This window comes from Electrophorus electricus, chromosome 1, assembly GCF_041902795.1.
Source record: "Electrophorus electricus isolate QZ-2024a chromosome 1, ASM4190279v1, whole genome shotgun sequence".
Lineage (NCBI taxonomy): Eukaryota > Metazoa > Chordata > Actinopteri > Gymnotiformes > Gymnotidae > Electrophorus > Electrophorus electricus.
In genome coordinates, this window is record NC_137497.1 from 40,046,888 (window position 1) to 40,066,185 (window position 19,298).

At 44.3% G+C, this 19,298-nt stretch overlaps 1 protein-coding gene across 3 annotated transcripts in view; it reads right to left on the minus strand.

Annotated features, from left to right (window-relative positions):
- Positions 1 to 19,298, minus strand: part of myom3 (myomesin 3) — a 36,700-nt gene that overhangs the window by 16,358 nt on the left and 1,044 nt on the right. For 2 of the 3 annotated variants that reach the window (XR_014125000.1, XM_035526595.2), the window contains exons 2-11: positions 17,923 to 18,049; positions 14,245 to 14,349; positions 10,210 to 10,363; positions 9,402 to 9,559; positions 8,933 to 9,025; positions 8,223 to 8,311; positions 7,630 to 7,674; positions 4,324 to 4,464; positions 3,282 to 3,443; positions 713 to 854 (exon numbers count right to left, since the gene is read on the minus strand). Coding sequence is in view for 2 of the 3 variants with exons in the window: in XM_035526595.2 (XP_035382488.2) it covers positions 713 to 854; positions 3,282 to 3,443; positions 4,324 to 4,464; positions 7,630 to 7,674; positions 8,223 to 8,311; positions 8,933 to 9,025; positions 9,402 to 9,559; positions 10,210 to 10,363; positions 14,245 to 14,349; positions 17,923 to 18,029 (1,196 nt within the window). In the remaining variant the exon portion in view is untranslated. The remainder of the gene's footprint in view (positions 1 to 712; positions 855 to 3,281; positions 3,444 to 4,323; positions 4,465 to 7,629; positions 7,675 to 8,222; positions 8,312 to 8,932; positions 9,026 to 9,401; positions 9,560 to 10,209; positions 10,364 to 14,244; positions 14,350 to 17,922; positions 18,050 to 19,298) is intronic. The other variant, XM_081719740.1, reaches the window with a different exon arrangement.

The window sequence follows — 19,298 nt, forward strand, 5'->3', positions numbered from 1 at the left end:
CAGCAAAGCCCGAAAGCAAAAATTGCAACATTTTACTTCTAAATTAACCAGCATACTGGAAAATAGAAAAAAAGGAAATAATATTGACAAAAATCATGGATAATGTTCAGTGAAGTGTGCATGACTGACAGCATAATACACCATTACCTGCCAAACAACACAGAAGGAAACAAATTCTGAAAAACTTTGAGAACCTAAAGGTGTTGCTAGGAAACAGGAGGCTAAGGCACTCACAGTCATGCTTTGACATTTCATCCATCCAGAGTGCAGATGAGCCCCCATCTATCCATTTCTCTCCTTCTCTGCCCCCATGTCTCTGTTTCTCTCCCTCTCTGCCCCTATCTCTCTGTTTCTATCTCCCCAGTCGCCCTCAGAAACATCCCTAGGAACATACACATGCAAGCATGCACGTTTACACGTTTACACTTGTAGGCACACACATACTCTTTCACTCTCTCTCCATTTCACTGTCTTTCTTTTACACACACACACACACACACACACACACACACACACACACACACACACACACACACACACACACTGTAGCTGTCCATGGTTTTTATTACAACCACAGTCTTGTTGTTAACTAGTGAAGGTGTAGACAGGGAACAGAGCTACAGTGACACAGTGTCTGTCACGGCTGCCAAGCAACGCCTCCAACCACGTTATCAAGGGTTCCTGTGTGTTGAAATGGCAACATCGCACGGACCTCTCGATGAAGTATCCCTGCACCGGGCCTGCTCCGTCTGCACTGGGAGGCTTCCAGGAGAGGAAGACGTAGTCCCTGTTCACGTCAGAGCAGCCAACCTGCAGAGGAGACCCGGCTGCCCCAGAAACAGCAGCCGGTCCATCTGAAGGGGGGGGGGGGAGTGAAAGAGAAAAGAAGAAAGACATACGGAGAGAGAGAGAGAGAGAGAGAGAGAGAGAGAGAGAGAGAGAGAGGAGGAGAAAAAGGTGGGGAAGTGATGGAGCGGAAGACGGAAGGAAGAGGGGTCAGCGAAAGACAGGTGAGTGAGAGCATGAGAAAGAGACATACAGCAAGAGAGAAAGAGAGACATACCGTGATGGAGAGAGAGAGAGAGAGAGCGAGAGAGAGAGAGAAAGAAAGAAAGAGATTAATTAGAGGGGCTTAGAAGCACGTCTCAAAATAATGACTGCCATCCGTCACAGCTCCCCTTGCAGGGGAAGCAGCCATCAGAAAATTCCCAGTGTAAATTCCCATCCGCCCGTAGCTCCTCGCCCATGCTAACCAGATTCTTAATGCGCACGCGCCTACTGAGATTAAGGAGCGAAGGTGCAGAAAAAGCGCTCTGAGCCCTAATTACTCTGGCCACAAGCTGCTCGGTGCCTAAACACAGACAGAAACGTCAATGGCTAGCACGCCGTCATAGCCCTTAGGAGCGCCTGCTGCTAGGGTAGATTATGGATTAGGCAGAAGCTGACCGCTGTGAGCAGCGGCTCTCAGACGAGCTACGGGTCACACTGCTACAGCTGTTGTCACCCAGGCTGTACGAGAGACTTGCAAAGCAGAGCTCAAAAATTGTGTTCAGTGTTTTCAATCTTGGGTTTTTGCAACTTTAGCTAGAAGCAACCTTGGATCATACACACAGCAAAGCCACTGATCTTTTAACCCCCAGAACGGGTACCTATGGAGGATCATTTTATTCTTTCTGGGAGCTATTTTCTGCAACATTATAGATTTGGAACCTTTTAAAGTTTCACACACACACATAACAATTAGCAGAGCTGTCAAAATGGAACTTGCTGAGAGTGTGGCACAGAATTTTAATTGAAAATGAAATACTATTTACATTCTTAACAACACATTTGAAGAAAACCTAACCATCTGCACCATCAGACAGACATTCCCAGCTTTGCAGCAGACCACTGGGTAACTACATCTATTTTTAGTTTTTATTATTTTATTGGGACCTAAATACACACTGTGTCAATGAGCTAAAAAACTATTTGGTGGTCTAAATTACCCCATTAAACTTATTTACCAGGGTATTTCAAGGTACACATCTATACACCAATCACCCACAACACTAAAACCACTGACAGGTGAAGTGAATAATATTTATTACCTCATTACAATGGCACTCGTCAAGGGGTGGGATATATTAGGCAGCAAGTGAACAGTCAGTTCTTGAAGTTGATGTGTTGCAGCAGGACAAATGGGCAAAGGCTAAGGATCTGAGCGACTTTGACAAGACCAGAGGACTGAGTCAGAGGGTCACCAACAATGACAGGTTTACATCTGCAGGGTGTTCCTGGCGTGCAGTGGTTAGTGCCTACCAAAAGTGGTCCAAGGAAGGACAACTGGTGAAGAGATGTTAGGGTCACGGGCACCCAAGGCTCATTGACGCGTATGGGGAGTGGAGGCTAACCTATCTGGTCCGATCCCACAGAGGAACTACTGTAGCACAAATTGTTGAAAAGGTTAATGCTGTCTATGATAGGAAGGTGTCAGAACACACAGAGCATCGCAGCTTACTGTGTATGGGACTGCACAGCTGCAGAAGGATCAGAGTGCCCATGCTGACCCTGTCCACCACTGCAAGTATCTACAGTAAAATAGGCAAATGAGCATCAAAACTTGCAGAGTGGCCTGGTCTGATGAATCGTGTTTTCATTTAGTTTACGTGGACGGCTGGGTGTGTGTGCATAGCTTATCTGGGGAAGAGATGGCACCAGGGCGCACTGTGGGAGGACGGCAAGCCGGCGTGATGCTATGGGTAATGTTCTGCTGGGAAACCTTGGGTCCTGGCATCCATGTGGATGTTACTTTGACACCTACCACCTACCTAAACACTGTTGCTGACTGAGTGCAGCCCTCCATGGCAATGGTACACCCATTCACAGCAATGGTATTCTTTAACGGCTGTGGCCTCTTTCAGCAGGATAATGCTAATAATCTTTGCCACACTGTAAAAATTGTTCAGGAATGGTTTGAGGAACATGACAAAGTTGAAGGTGTTGACTTGGCCTCCACATTCCCAAGATCTCAATCTGTTTGAGCATCTTTGGGACAATCTGGGAAAACAAGGATGTCCCACCTTGCAACTTAGAGGACTTGGTCCTCTGCTGCTAATGTCCATGCCTTGAAAGGTCAGAGCTTTTTTTTTGATGGCATGAAGGGGACCTAAACAATAGAGCTAACTGGCACATCTATTCATGTAAAAGGTGGAAAAAAAATAAATAACTGAAATGAAACATAACCAAAACACGATCATTTCCATCCATCAGTCCATCTAAGATGCTGAACTGCTTCTGACCTTTGACATAGACGAAAGCGCTGTGTTCTACGGTGCCATCCCAGGTGCGCAGATGGACCGAGTAAAGCCCCTCATGCTCCTTGAGCATCCCCTTCAGGCTGAGCGTGGTAGTGCGCAGGTCTGTCTGCAGATCCACGTGGCCAGCTGGACGCAGAGGCACCCCTACAGAATGCGTCGCACATAAACCAAAACACGCCACCAAAACATCACAAACAGCACATGACTATACTAGGTCACAGTTGCGTATACTCATTCACCACTCTGTTAGAAGCTCCTACCTTGTGACTAGACTCACTGGCTGCTATATTAGTTCAGTTACAGACTGTAGTCTGCCTGGAGGCAGGCATCACCCATCAGGCACGCTTCGCCGCTCTGTTTATCACTCAGATTACAGGCCAGGTGATGACAATGCTCACGTTGTTTGCATTAACACCAACAACTGGTGCTGGTATTTTAGGTTAGCAGTGTTGTATTTTCTGCTCAGGTCATTGTCACGTTCCTGTCGTGAGTGGTCTGCCCCCTGAATAAAATACAACTAACACAATATGTGCCCGCCAACAGATGGACTACATACAGATGGGCAGGTGAACTCTACCTAAAGGATGTTGCTAATAAAATGGTGATTATAATTAATTTGATGGCAAGTATATATGTTATAGGTTGGAGAAAGGAAGCTAAGCCTGGACATTTACTGCCCTGAGGAGTTCAGATCCATCCACAGTCCATATCAGATTATTTAAGGATAAATTGGATAAATTCTGCAGGTGGGATATTTCAGTAGCATGCTCATGCTTCTGTGTGACTGCGCTGGACCTGTATGATGCGTTTAAACATCTAAAATGATGCTTCAGAGGGACATGAATAAAGAAGCTCTTAAAAGAATAATAAGTAAGCAATAATAAATATTAATAGTAAATAGCAAATAAAATAATTATCTTTACTAAGTGATTATTTTCAGCCTTTTTAAAATGTTGTTTTTACATTTCAGAAAGGCTTAAATTTCTATACACTAAGAAATGAAAGCAACCCCTAGAGGGCTCACCGTCTCTGAACCAGGTGACATCCTGCTGGAAGGGGAGCAGAGGGGAGGAGAAGCCACAGACGAGGACCAGGTTCTCCCCCTCTTTCACAAAGGTTGGAGGGAAAGTGGAGGCGAATGATGCCTCCTGGTCCAGCACTGGGCCTGGAGAGGAGAGGAAGAGGAGAGAGGAGAGGAAGTCAAATGAGGAGTTCAGAACAAACAAATCCATTATTACTGAGAAAATACTTCAGAAACACTATATATATATATATATATATATATATATATATATATATATATATATATATATATATATATATATATATATAAATATATATATATAAATATATATATAAAAGTGTGTGTGTGTATATATATATATATATATATATATATATATATATATATATATATATATATATATAAAAGTGTGTGTGTATATATATATAAATATATATATATATATATATATATATATATATATATATATATATATATACACACACACACTTTTATATATACAACAAGTTATTTAACCCTAACTGATGCAGTGAGTAGCTTCTCATTTGTTAAACAACCATGCTGAAAGACACATCCTGTGGTCGTGGAAAAGATGTTAATCTGTTTCAGAATGGTGAAATTATTGGCATGCATCAAGCAGAGAAAATATCTAAGGAGATTGCTGAAACTACTAAAATCGGGTTAAGAACTGTCCAACGCATTATTAAAGTGGAAGGACTGGGGAAACATCATCTTTGAGGAAGGAATGTGGTCGGAAAAAAATCTTCAATGATCATGATCGACGATCACTTAAACGTGTGGTGAAATCAAATTGTAGAAAAACAACAGTAGAACTCAGAGATGTTCAATAGTGAAAGTAAGAGCATTTCCACATGCACAATACGAAGGGAACTCAAGGGATTTGGACTAAACAGCTGTGTAGCCTTAAGAAAACCACTTGTCAGTGAGGCTAACCAACAAAAACGGCTTCAATTTGCTAGGGAGCATAAAGATTGGACTCTGGAGCAATGGAAGAAGGTCATGTGGTCTGATTCCAGATTTACCCTGTTCCAGAGTGATGGGCACATCAGGGTAAGAAGAGAGGCGGCTGAAGTGATGCACCCATCATGCCTAGTGCATACCGTACAAGTCTGTGGGGGCAGTGCTATGATCTGGTGTTGCTGCAGTTGGTCAGGTCTAGGTTCAGCAACGTTATGTGCCCAAAGAATGAGGTCAGCTGACTATCTGAATATACTGAACGACCAGATTATTCCATCAATGGATTTTATGGCACGGGGATGGCACGGGGATATTCCAAGATGACAATGCCAGGATTCATCAGGCTCAAATTGGGAAAGAGTGGTTCAGGGAGCATGAGACTTCATTTTCACACATGGATTGGCCACCACAGAGTCCAGACCTGAACCCCATTGACAATCTTTGGGATGTGCTGGAGAAGACTTTCCGCAGTTGTCCAAATCCCCCATCATCAATACAAGATCTTGGAGAAAAGTTTATGCAACTCCGGACAGAAATAAATGTTGTGACATTGCAGAAGCTTGTGGAAATGATTCCACAGCAAATGTGTGCCGTAATCAAAGCTAAAGGTGGTCCAACCAAATATGAGTGTGTGACAAATTTTTGGCCAGGCAGTGAGTGTGTGTGTAATATATATATATATATATATATATATATTTTATACACACACACACACACACACACACACACACACACACACACACACACACACACACACACAATCTTATATTTCTATTGATATGAGGATACTAGCACACTTACTGAATCACATTTAATTATCTCCATGAAGCAGGAGGGAGTAATAAAAGATTTCCTTTCCTCTACTCATCACAGACTGCACAAATGAACAATCCAACAACTAAAAATCTTAATTAAAGTGTGGTGGTGTGCAGCAGCGTGCATGTAGTGGTGGGGGTGAGCGTGGGATAGCCACATAATAATGACTCAAGCTGTAAAAATAAGTAGGTTACTCTTCATTGTCCAGGATTGCATGTGCTTCTAAAGAACTATAGTAAGCCATCTCTAGGAGAGTCAGGGCCAGACATTACCATAATGAGGAAAGCACCGTAGAAGTGATGCCTTCTGGGTACAGGATGGGACAGGTTTTGAAAAGGTACGATTCCTCACAGGCTAGGCTATTTGTTCCTCACAAGCTAGGCTATTTGTTAGCAACTGCAGGCCAGACAGAAAGCCACTGCAAGTGGCTTCGTGATGCAGAGTAATAACTTGTAGCTAGAACTTCACCGTAATGGCTTTGAGAGGAACCTGGAATGTCTCCATCTCGAATTTGCCTCATATCAGCGAGACCATGACACACCACGCTCAGTGGAATTAGCTCAGGCGCAACCTGAGTGAAATTAGCTCAGGAGCTGCATGTGGTACTTCCTCTGATGCTGTGTAGCGTGCGCTGCATGTGATTGCCAGTGCCACGTTAATGCCAACCGCCCCACGTTTAAAAACACCCGTTAAAAAACACACAGTACATTTCACACGCGCTGCTCCAAGGCAATGAAGCGCGGTCCTCAATGCAAATAGAGTTATCAATCGCAAAACCATGCTGTTCAAACTCAGCTGATTAAACGCAATAAGTACATTTGTGAGCCCGGTCAGACGAGCTACGTGGACAACACCTGTGGGGGCTGAGATCATGCCATTACGCAAACCATATGCACAGCATGCACACACCCACTAATAGGCCAGTACAGGAGAATGCTTAGCACAGCAGCTATCCAGAACTTCTAAAGAATACCTGTTTAAACTACACCCCCAGAAAAAGGGCACCCCAGGGCAGTTGATGGAAGTCAAAGGCAGAGACGGTTTAATCACAGTGCAGCGAGTGCCGCTAGCTGAGGGAGGCAGTTACTGTGTTGCTTTGTTGGGTGGAAGACAACCTCCCATAGCACTACAGGGTGTGAGACAGTGGCATATAGCTGGCTGCAGAGCTAAGAGCAGGACCAAATGAATCCCAGCACCTGTGATGAAATATACATGACTCTGCAGCTGAAATTGCTGTGATCCATTCACTCACACACACACTCTCTCTCTCTCTCTCTCTCTCTCTCACACACACACACACACACACACACACACACACACACACACACACACACACACAGCATCCTACACCTCCAGCCTGCAGTCATTTTGTGCGGATAAAAAAAAAAAAAGCCGTGTCTGAGTGTTCAAAGTGCGCCAGCGCCTCTGTCTCAGCCGAGGAGATGGAGACCTCAAAAGGCAGGGGAAAAGGAGAGGAGTCATTTTTCATTAGGAATGGTGATGTCGACTCACCCGCGGTCTGGGCGCGCAGCAGACCGGCCTCCGTGCCGTGATATGCTGATTTGGGAAGAAGGAAGGTATGTAAAAGCAGGAGAGAAAGCCAAGTCAGTCACACACACGCACACACATCCTCCACCCACTCTCCTTAAACAAATTCTTAACAATCAAAGACCACTGTGAAATCGAAACTGTAAGGGGTAATTCCTGCTTGAAATGCTTCATTATGTTTCAGTGTGTATGTGATTATTGGAGATGGCATGACAGGCTGATGGTGTGCTGCAGGCTGTGCACTGGAGAACCCGGCAGTAAACACGACTCATGCACTGATGAGGCACTTATAGCATTTTAAACAGACATCTCTCATTCACTGACTCAAAACCCAGCATGCTCAAATAATTAACTTGGAAACTGTTGGAAACTGATTAGATGAATTTTATTTGACCTGGACTTGAATTAAGTTAATGCGCAAGTGTATCGTGGCATTCGGGTTCTGAAAAATGTTTGAGTAGTCTGGAAACATCTTCCCTGGTAATTGGTGAAATGAGCAGTCTGTTCAGCAGTTAAACAACTGTTAAGCGGCCATGAAACGCAAGTGAGTCCCTCACAGTTCACCGCCAGTGTGGCGAAGGTACTCGCTTCACCCAAGCAGCTTCTAGCCACCACTTTGTATTCCCCAGCATCGGCAGGGCTGCACCTGAGGAAGAAAGCATGCAGACAATGAAGCAGCCCCTCTGTTCTCCACCCGAACCCCACATTCATCAGCAGGGAGAACGAACCAGCTCCCCTCCACCCGAACGCCACATTCATCAGCATGGCGAACGAACCAGCTTCTCTCCATTCTCCGCCCGAACCCCACATTCATCAGCCAGGAGAATGAACCCCGCCCCTCGATTCTCCGCCCGAACCCCACATTCATCAGCAGCGTTTCAGCTGAGCCAGCCTAGTGCAGGCTGGAGCGGTGATAATGGTGAAATCTGGAGAACGTTTTAAACAAATAACGGAAATGACACTTAAGACAAATGAGTAAGCTAAAAGTACAGACGGTGGTCTCCTTTATCTACTGCTGAAGCACATGCCTGCAGCCACGTCTTTAGCAATAAAGATAAACGTCACTTACATTTGTTATGTCTAAAACTCATATGTAAGATCAGTGAAGATGAGACGCCTGAAAGTGGCCAACACCTAACAGGCTTTATCTGCACCAGCAGCGTTTAAAAGTTTTAGATGCAATTATTTGAGAGCAATTTCTTTTACTGACTTTTTAAAAAACTTCTCTCTTTGGTTTTTGATTGACTTATTTTCTAAATGTAATTACCTTCTAATCTCCAGGGTGTTGAGGCCGTATTTCTGCTGCAGCTTGTAGTTCCAGGGCTGTGGTGTCTCTCTCAGAGGCACGTTATCTTTGTACCTGTCAACCACAACACCATACTCAGACATGTCAGAGATCGTATGGAAGGGTTAAACCCCAGCATTGAACATTAGCACTGTCTCCTGTCCAGTACTTTTATAGGAAATATTCACAAATGACTTTTCATTCCACCAGCATTGTCTTGCCCAAAGTGCCTGGTAGAGATCAATACTGGGAGGCAACTGGGGTGAAAACACAGGCCACTTCGATGTAATACATTGCATTAGCATTCTGGAAAAGACACCTAAGCCCATCTACTGACAAGTCTTGTAGCACGTAAATCCATAAAGTTTATGAAAAATCGATTTTTTTGGGTGTGTGTGAAACCGTAGATCCTTTCTTGCATGAATAACAAATGTTTGGTGAAATCACCGACCAGGTGATGCAGGGAGCCGGGCTGCCCTGGGACATGCAGGAGAGTTGGACAGTCATGCCCTCCCACATGGTGTGCGGGCGCAGGGGGATGGGGAAGTCTGGGGCCTTCATGCTCAAGTCTTCCAGAAACCTCAGGTGCATGGAGGCCTTTCGCTGTGCCTGGGGGCAGAGATCTCCGCTCAGGGGAATCACCCAGATGGAAGGATGAAGGGAGGAACATTGGTGAAGGGAAATACCCTTGGAGGAGCTCCACTGTCTTCCCATAAACATTATAAAGTCCTAATGAATAACTCAGGAATAAGGAATAAAGAAATAACTGTCAGCTAGCTAGGTGATTACACAACATAAAGGTAAGCTTTCAAGAGCTTTTGTTTGCTGACTATTGGCAGGCCTCAAAAAAATCCAACAAGCAATCAAAACTGTGCCACATGCATTCACCCAGTTCTGTCACAATTTCTCTCATGATAATAAATATCATTATGGTTTGCTTTTTAACCAACCAGAAAACGGGATGAAACCTCTCACCCTAAGACAGCAGAAAAAGTTATTAGGTACAATCCCGCACAACAATAACAAAAACATTAACACGGCTGACAAATAAGCCGTGGGATAAAGGCTAGTGGGAAAGTGGGTTAGCGCGAGCTCATCTCGTTGCAGCTTCATTTGACATTAGCGGCGTTAGCTTTTAGTGGGAGAACTATTGTTTTTAGATCGACAGGATCCGAGCCATGCTGATGCAGCTCATCACATGTGTAGCAGAAGGTTCTCTACAGGTGACGAGAATAACGCGTGCAGTCGCTTTTCTTCACCTCTCTGCGCAGCGCCAAGCGGTCCACCCGCCTGCGGACCTCGTGTTGGTTGCGGATCACCTCGACTTCGACCTTTTCGGCCTCGTTACCAAAAAGCGTCCACTGGTCCCTTCGGCGGAGCTCATCGTCAGCCAGGGTTTCCCTCAGGACCTCCCTACAGACCACACGGGGACGGTGGAAGTGCTGGGTTGAGGTCAGTCTTTCGCTTTCTCTCCAGAGAAAACCACATGCAGTCCTAATCCACAACCAGCACCACAGAGCTTAGTCGTCTAAACCTTAAAGGGTTTCTATTTAATTAGCTGTTTGTTAACCTCAACACCAAAAAAAACAAACAAACAATCCTTTTCTTTCAGTTCAATCCTACATGGCATGTAGCATGCCATGTAATGGAATTGTATTTTCATTTTTGTCATCTGTGACAGTGACACTATTTTGGAAAAAAGTTGCTAAAGTACTATAAAAGCCTGGGTCGTATACGAAGGACTCTGAAGGTCGACGCTGGAAAGCTGACAGACTGTGTTTTATATCGAGCCAGATCCCGTTTTGCACCTTTTTTTGTGGCTTTCTTTCCAATAGCACTAAATCAACAGCGTCCGAGGTTGATTTGAGCCGTTTGAACTTTTCTCTCAGCAGGAATCCAGCTCGGTGTGCACGTCTACCCCCGTGACATTTGACTACCGCTCGCCACTGAAGTGCTTGCGAGGAGTGGAGTAGGCTTGGCTTTTTAGCTGAAGTGTAGCCGAGGAACACTTGAAAACACTTTGCTCAATATGTTGGATTTGTGCTTAGGCAGATAATATGCTAGTTATCCATCTCTCCGGGACTACTATTGGGTTTTGTACTGTACACTAAATCATGTTTTGTGCTATAAAGCAGCACCTTATAAACCCAGTCAGCGCTCTCAAAAGTTAACACAGCTGCCAGGACTGTAATTTTGAGCGTATTTCAAATTCAGGTTTGTTCCAAAGCAACCTACATGTAAACACATCAAAACAAATTGCATGCCTTATTATTTTTTATGAGACTACCATTACATTAAACCCACATACTTTATTGTACATTAGGATCTGCTCATAATTTTGTGACCTGTGGGTTTATAGTACACGCTCGTACAGTTCTTTAAAGCATGAGCATTTCCACGAGCTTGCACTCCTGTGTAGGTACAGACAAATATGGCAACTAATCTCCGGGACCCGCTTTGAGCTTCACCAGCCCGATTGCTGATGTTTGTGTCTTTATGCAGGTATTGCCACACTGCTTAGATGGTGGGGCAAGCCTCAGGAAAGAAGAAAAGGCTGAGAGGGAGAGGGAGGTTTCAGGTGATCGCAATCTGGAGCTTTTGATTACTTGGCTTCTGATATGGAAGTGGTGATCTGAGTGAATATGCACTTTGATTTGGTCAGAGTACTCCCCCATCTCTCGGAGCAAGGGCCTGATCCCTCTCTCTCTCTCATTCCCCCCCTCTCTCTCATTCCCCCTCTCTCTCTCTCTCTCATTCCCCCTCTCTCTCTCTCATTCCCCCTCTCTCTCTCTCCCTCTCTCTCTATCTCATTCCCTCTCTCTCTATCTCTCATTCCCCCCTCTCTCATTCCCTCTCTCTCTCATTGCCCCTCTCTCTCTCCCTCTCTCTCTATCTCATTCCCTCTCTCTCTCTCTATCTCTCATTCCCTCACTCTCTCTCTTACGAACATTTCTCTTTCTATAACTTTTCCATTCCTGTGCAGGCTATAAGAAGACGAACAAGTATGAAATGGAAAGATATGGTAGAAACCAGCCAACACAACAGTAAAATCAGAGAGAAAATATTCTACATCTTCTCACTCAAATACCCTCCCCCACATACACACCCACCCCTTCACCTACCCATGCACACAAACCAACCTTCCCCCCCATACGCACTAATATCAAAGCAGTTGTTCCATGAACGAGCCCCATTAACCCTCACATCATCCAGAATAAAGATAAAACATGAGGAAGCAGGCTGACACCCTCTCTGGTCACACGATAATCTCAATAACCCTTGATATGATGCCCAGAGGGTAGCTCTGTCTCCCAGCAGTAAAGGCCATCCACAGTAGGGATGATGACATCAATGCTTTCCTTCCGAAAGAGGAACTGCTCATCTGATATAATGGTGAAAGCCATGGATTAGAGCCGGTGGTAAGGATGTGGATTGTGAATGATAGGCTTTCTGTCCCCACAACGGGCTACAATGTCACAGCAGAGGGCAAGCGATTTAGGAAATTTACTTACAAGTTAATCAGTGAATGAGAATAATGAGAGGCACTGTGGCTGACCGACTAAATGGGCTAAAACAACTTTATGAACTTTAGTGGAACTTAAGGGTCTGGAATGGATGGAAGATGAAGGGAGATTCAGCGCTATCCACCATTTCTTCTTCCTCTGTCCTTTACTTCTATGGTTGTCCCACCAGCTCCCATTTTTTCCTGTCTTGAAAATCTTCCAAAATTCTTCATGCCCGATTTGGCACAGTTGTTGATAGCGGCTGGAGCACAGTGACTCATTGGTAAATGTTAGAACTAACTCCAATGCTTTTCTCCTCTTGTAGTAATGGTTTTAGGGAAATGGGCTCCGCCTGGTTTGCCTGTAAGTCCGTGGTCTTCAAACATCACACATCTGGAATATCCACCCTCTTGTGTGCTGTTCCGTATGCTGCCTGCACAAACACAAACATGCTCCCACTCGTAGGAATATTGCATGTATCTAGTTTACATGTTAATGGCATGTGCAAACAATGGTGTCCAATTGATCTCAGGTTCTACTCCATATTCAGTGCGATTCTTCTGCCTCCTCTTCTCCAGTCAGTCTCATTTGCATCTCGCTCTGCTTGATCCAAACTGGAACTAAAAAGCTCGACGGGTCTGGTAAGCCTAGGCAGAGGGTCTTGGGGGCCACGCTGGAGAACCAGACACAAATGAGGGTATGATGCTCAGGGAATAAGCACTTTGTGGCACAGGTCACGTCTGGCTGCTCTGTTCTCCCAGCATGATATGACTGTGAGACCTTAGAGACCTTTCTCTTTTGGCACGTTTTTAAATGAGACTCTTATGCAATAAGGTGGCTGTGATTCAGAACAAGAACAAACAACAAACCATAGCAACAAGACTTGCTATGATGTTCCATATCAAGGAACCATAGATGCTGTTTGTGTCCTGCTCGACTAAGTTTATGGAGCTTTACTGCTAGCAGATGTCACTGAGGACATGGATCTGCCTGAGGTTCACCACACTAGCTAGATGTAGAAAGGAGAGTCTGATGTTCTGTACATGTGCATGTACTGTAGTGGAAAGATGTCAAACTCAAATCCAGACTCGCACCTTTAAAGCTTCGAGACATGAAACAAAGACACTTTCTTTTTGTTTACCATGTATACCATAATGAAGTACGATTGTCCAGTGATTACCCGAAACCCCATTACTTCTTAGTTATGTGCTTTACCTCTTGATTATATTTAAAGATATTTAAAGATTTAAAAGTGGAGCGGAACTGAGATAGTGTTTATCAGTGATGTATATTCTGTTTTGTAGTAGTAGTGGAAGGCGAAGAGAAGGGTTCCACCACAGAGAGGCATGAGTCATATGTCCCAGATGCAGGGCAGGGGTGCGAACCCGCGGCCTGCTGAGAGGCAGAGAGCGCGGCACCTGGTCCGGCCTGGTTGCTCAGGCCTGGAGGGCTTGATGGAAAAGGTGCCTGTGGAGCTTTGATTGATGCGGGCGGAGCCCAGCAGGAGAGGGTATCTTTGGGCCATGTGACATGGCAGGAGCTGGTACGCTTGCCTCTAGGCCAGATCAGTGGTTTTCATGGCGTTCGCGGTGTATTTATTGCACTGGCCCCAGTCTGCAATCCGGATTTGCTTTTTCTGTAGTGCAGGACTCAGAACGGGTGCCTGCTGCCCTATCCGTCTACAGAACACCATTGGGAAGGCTGTGTCATGCTGCCATCATCCAAGCAGTAGGGAGGCTGTGTGCGCGTGCATGTGCGTGTGGTGTTATAAAAGGGGTTTGCTCTGTGTACCATGTCCTGTGACGTGGGAATTTGGGCTCCGTTAGAATCTCCTTTACTGACATGATGTCGCCGGGGATGATGGGATAGAACTTGCAGAGGGAGGCCTCTTCATCACTGGGAAATACACAAAACAAAAACAACAGGATTCAATGAGCAACCAAGAGTCAATGCTGCTACAGGGTCTTTAGAGCATTTGATTGATGATTCATTCCATATCTAACTAGTAGTTAGACAATTTGAACTGAATGAATGGTGATGAATGACAAGCTCAGAAACTTGACAACAAACCTTTTGGCAATGACAACAAACCTTTTGGCATGAAGCGTGTATATCAATCACTATCATTAGTGCAAAATCTTAGACATTGAGTTTGACATGTCTTCATCCGTCAGACAGTGTTAAATTAGATCAGATTTGCTTATCTAACACGACGGTGTCTAATAATATATCACTTCTGTTTATACTATTGGTTTGTGCAGACCTAGCAGTGGATGTTCTGTCTGTAGCCAATAGGGGGCTCTGGAGCATTATACTGAGTTCTGACCAATACAGGTTTTACAGGTTTGGAGCGTTTTTAAAAAAAGAAATTGTATTTTTATTTTTTATTTTTTATTATTTTTTTTTTTAGATGGCTGTTCTTTAGAAGACTGATTGATTTCTTAATGGAATGTGAAGGATCTTGGACCCATTATGTGGTCTGAAAAAAATATACAGGCTATTTCTTTTTCTGTAGTTCACTAAACAATTCATTTTCATTTTCCTGCTGTTGTTGTAAAGGCTCATGACAGAGGTTAATTGTGTTTTATTAAGTCAGATTGTGATATAAGCATGTTTTTAGAGACTGGGAGAAAGAGAGAGATTTACAGCAAGTGATGGTTAATTTCTTCCTATATCCAACATTTCTATTCTATTCTATTCTATTCTATTCTATTCTATTCTATTCTATACCTGCACATTTCATTATTAAATTGAGAAAGTCACAGATTACAGGAAAAGAAAAAGCTTGCCAGTTTAGTGTGAGGGGTAACATCTTGAAGGTTAAACTGTTAAAGGAAGATCAGAATATTTCAGTATGATATTCAGACAACTCACCTGTAGGTCAAAGAGCAATTCTTACAGCTTTACATAAAATAGATCAAAGGTCATTGTTTATTGTATGTGTAAGGCCACACCTTCTGGTCTGAAACCATTGCACAATGCTGATCATCCACTACGTCACAGCCAGGGAGGGTCACTGAGTCTTGCCTTTATGGGAGCACATGCTGTGAAATGCATACCAGCCAACTAACAGCGTGAGGCTGACCATGAATGGAAGGTGGAACACCAGCTTTGCTGGAATGCACTGTATCCAGATAATCAGGACTATTACAAGCACTTGAATGGTAGAACTGGTTGTGTTGGAGTAGAATGTGGTTTGGGCAGATCTCTAAGCTGGAAAACCACTGGAGCTTGTGTCCTTCGAAACCATTTTTAATGTACCCAAGACACTCAAACTGTGCTCTCTGTCTTTATTACTGCTCCAGGGTGATCAAGTCAAGAGTCAAGTCAGGAATTTGGTGTCATTCCATCCCCATATGGGAGTCTGGTGAAAAAAAGTAAGAATAAGATACAACATTGTCTACAATGCAACATGGTGTTTACAGGACCACACGGCATTTCTAACCCGAACAGTGCAGAGATTGTTGAGGAGATATAACTGCTCTGAGACAAATCAAAGCCCGTTTTGGAGCAGTGTGTGTTGCCCCTGGTCCTAGAGGGCCACAGTATTGTATGCTTAATGCTGTTGCCCAAGGACACACATCTCGCTATCAGCTGGGGATGGTGCTCACAAAAAGTCATCAGCCAAAGGACCAGCCCAAACCAACCCCCGATTCTCTTGTTTCTGAAATGCTAACATTGTCCCGAAGGTAAGGGTTCCTAATACCAGTCATGGAGACCCCATGTTGTGGGAATGTGGAATGTGGTATTCCTGCGCTAACACACCTGATTCAGCTCATCAGGTAATGACTAAGCCTTTCATGAACTAGAGCAGGTGTGTTAGACTACAAGAACACACAAACACCTTCACAGAATGGCCTCTCAACACTGGAGAATTTGTTATATCAGTGCATGCATATAGGAAATATATTTTATTTATTAGGCAGGGGACAGTATACTGTACATCTGTAGAAGATCAGATCTCTGATTTCAGTTATCGGAGTCTGGTACCCAGACTCAAATCAAACTAGAACACCCAACTCTAACACACTTCACACTTCATTCAGCCCTTTAAAATCTTTTCAATGCCTTGTTTGGTTCGGTTACTAATTCAGATTTGCAAAATATACCCTGTAAGAGGGTTTATTCTACAAGAAGAGGGCTGGTGATCACTGCTCTGGAGGCTTATATCATGCATATTAGAAGTCTGAGTCTGTAGTCACACACACACACACCCCAGTTTACAATGTGACATTATTAGTGAAGGTGTGGCTTTCTCACATACAAGTGACATTCACCAGATCACGTGCTGAGAAGAGAAGAGGAGGTGGAGTGTGTCAGAGGAAAACCAGAAGTCCGTGGCTCATTTTAGGAACCCCCAGAAATCGCAAGCAAAACAAAAGCAGAAAAGGGAAGTTAATGCCGTTTGGCTTTGTAATGTGAGCTTGGTAAAACAAACAGCCAGGGTGAAACCCACACGCGCGTTACACGCTTAGTTTAGTTTATTCTTGCTGCCAACATCCACCTTGACTGTGAAATCCGTTTGTGAAGGGGAACCTGGGCAGTCAGCACAATGGCAGGCATTATCTTTCCTTTTCAATGGAAATGCTGTGTATCCCAAGCACAACAACTGTGCCACATACATACCACGTTGTTCCTCACAGGACTGCATGGAATATCAGCTGCATGGAAACGGGCGAAGAGCATGGCCTGATGTCCATGTAATAACTACAAGCTGCACGTTGTCCTCAACTGAACCGTTATAGGTAATTGATATGATGCTCCTTGTGTTTATGAGCATGTGCATGTGTGATTTGTATGAGCCAATGAGTCAGAGCTTTAATGGGGATTGAGGTTTTGGCACTGGAAGGATGAAACATGTCATAGGGCTACCGTGTCATAGGGCTAACTGTTCTTACAGGGTTTGTCCAAAAAGAAAAAAAACAGTTTCCCTTCCTCTGTGAAAACTTATAATAGTTTAATAAATATATATTGTATATATTTGTATGTGTGCACACAAGTGCGTGTTGTTATAAATCAGTCCTGCCCCTGGGTGCACATGTCACCTCTCAGTGATCTAGGAGTAACCCTGTTGGCAACGTGCTCTTGGTGGAAGTGTGTTGAAACCCGGGAGGAACTCATTCTTGCTGTCACTTTGCCACAGTGCTCTGTCACTTATAGGAATGGTGTTATTGCCAAGCTGATTAACTGAGCCCACAGAACAGCCAGACAGGACACAAGCCATAAATAAAATCTTAAGTTTTCTTTTACAAGCAATTACATGAATAGTGTTTTACAAAGGACAAGGTCTGATGTATAAAGTAATGCCATCATAATTATGGTAATTCAATTAAATGAGTTACACTTGTTTCTTGTGTTTGGCTAATGTGACATTGAAACAACCAATGATGCACGGAGTGTGTGTGTGTGCGTGCACGCATTAGCTTGCATGTGTGATGACTCAGGGTGGATGGGATGTTACGCCTCTACCTGGATGTAAACTTCTTCTTCCTGAGCTGAGAGGACAGTTCCATGCTGTGAGACATCTGCTCCTCCTGGGCCTCCAGGCAATGAAATGTTACTATTTTGGTTGCCATGGCAAGCTGATGACCACCACCTGCAGCAGAGCAGAAGAGCACAGCTGTTAGAAGGATGGATGGACTGAGGTGGAGGGGAGGTACAAGCTGAGTGAAACTGATAGACCGGCACATAAAGAGCAGCCACTTTAATCTGGGAATGAATGATGGTGACCCCAGTGACAAAAAAAGTGATAAAAAAGGTGCATGTGGTAAATTACATGAGCAAATGGTTAATAGTTAATAACAATCTGCAAGACCACTGAGCACCTGAAAGACTAGAGGGAATATCAGCCACATTACAGGAAAGTGCTATGTCAGCACAGAATTTTCCTTCAGCGTGCAGGCTCTGTGGTAATATAAGGGGAAATGATGAGCATCAGAAGGAGAAGCAAGAGAGAGAGAGAGACAGAGAGAGAGAGAGAGAGAGAGAAAGAAATGAAGAGAGAGAGAGAATAGGGGTTGGAATCAGAGCTGAGAAGTTGAGAGGGTAGAATCTGCCTTAAATATCGCTTCGTGGCCTGTTGAGTGAATAATCATTCATTTGATCAGCTCTGCAGTTCTGCTCACTATGGCATACAATCATTAATCACATACAGTCCAAGGGAACGCAAAACACAACACAAACACACACACACACACACACACACACACACACACACATACACCGAGCCAGCCCAGCAGAACTGGGCCACTTGTGAGGGATGACTTCGTTTACGGTGGAACCTGCCTGCACCACCTGTGTTACTGTGACAAGCAGAACCATTAAGTTCGTTCCTCACCACCTCTCTGAAGATTATATCTGTAAGGCAGGATGGGAAAGAAGGGATTGGACTCCCACCTCCCACCCCGGGTCTGGGTGGAGGCGGCGATGATGGGAGGGGGCGTGTTTGAACACATGGAAGAACAGAGGTGCTTGCAGCGCATTAAAATTGATCTGTCATCAGCTGAGCAGCCTGCGTGGTCTCCGTGACTGCCAGGGAACAGCAAGAGGGGTAAAAGTCCCCCTGGAAATAGACTCCAGCAGTCAGTTGCAGAGAACAGGAACAAAACGCACTTTTTGGGGATGGGTAGGATGGGAGGTTAGATAGATGGCTGGAACTGTGAAAGGTAAGTCCATAAATGCATTGGGGAAAGTATGGTTCATCATTTTAAAAACTGGATTACTTGTGACAGCTCAGCCTGGCAGAGATAGAGACGTTTAGTCATATACATACATCGCACTGCTGCTGAGTTTTGCTGCACTACAAATTACTTGCAGTTCATGTATAAATGATTTTCAATTTACAG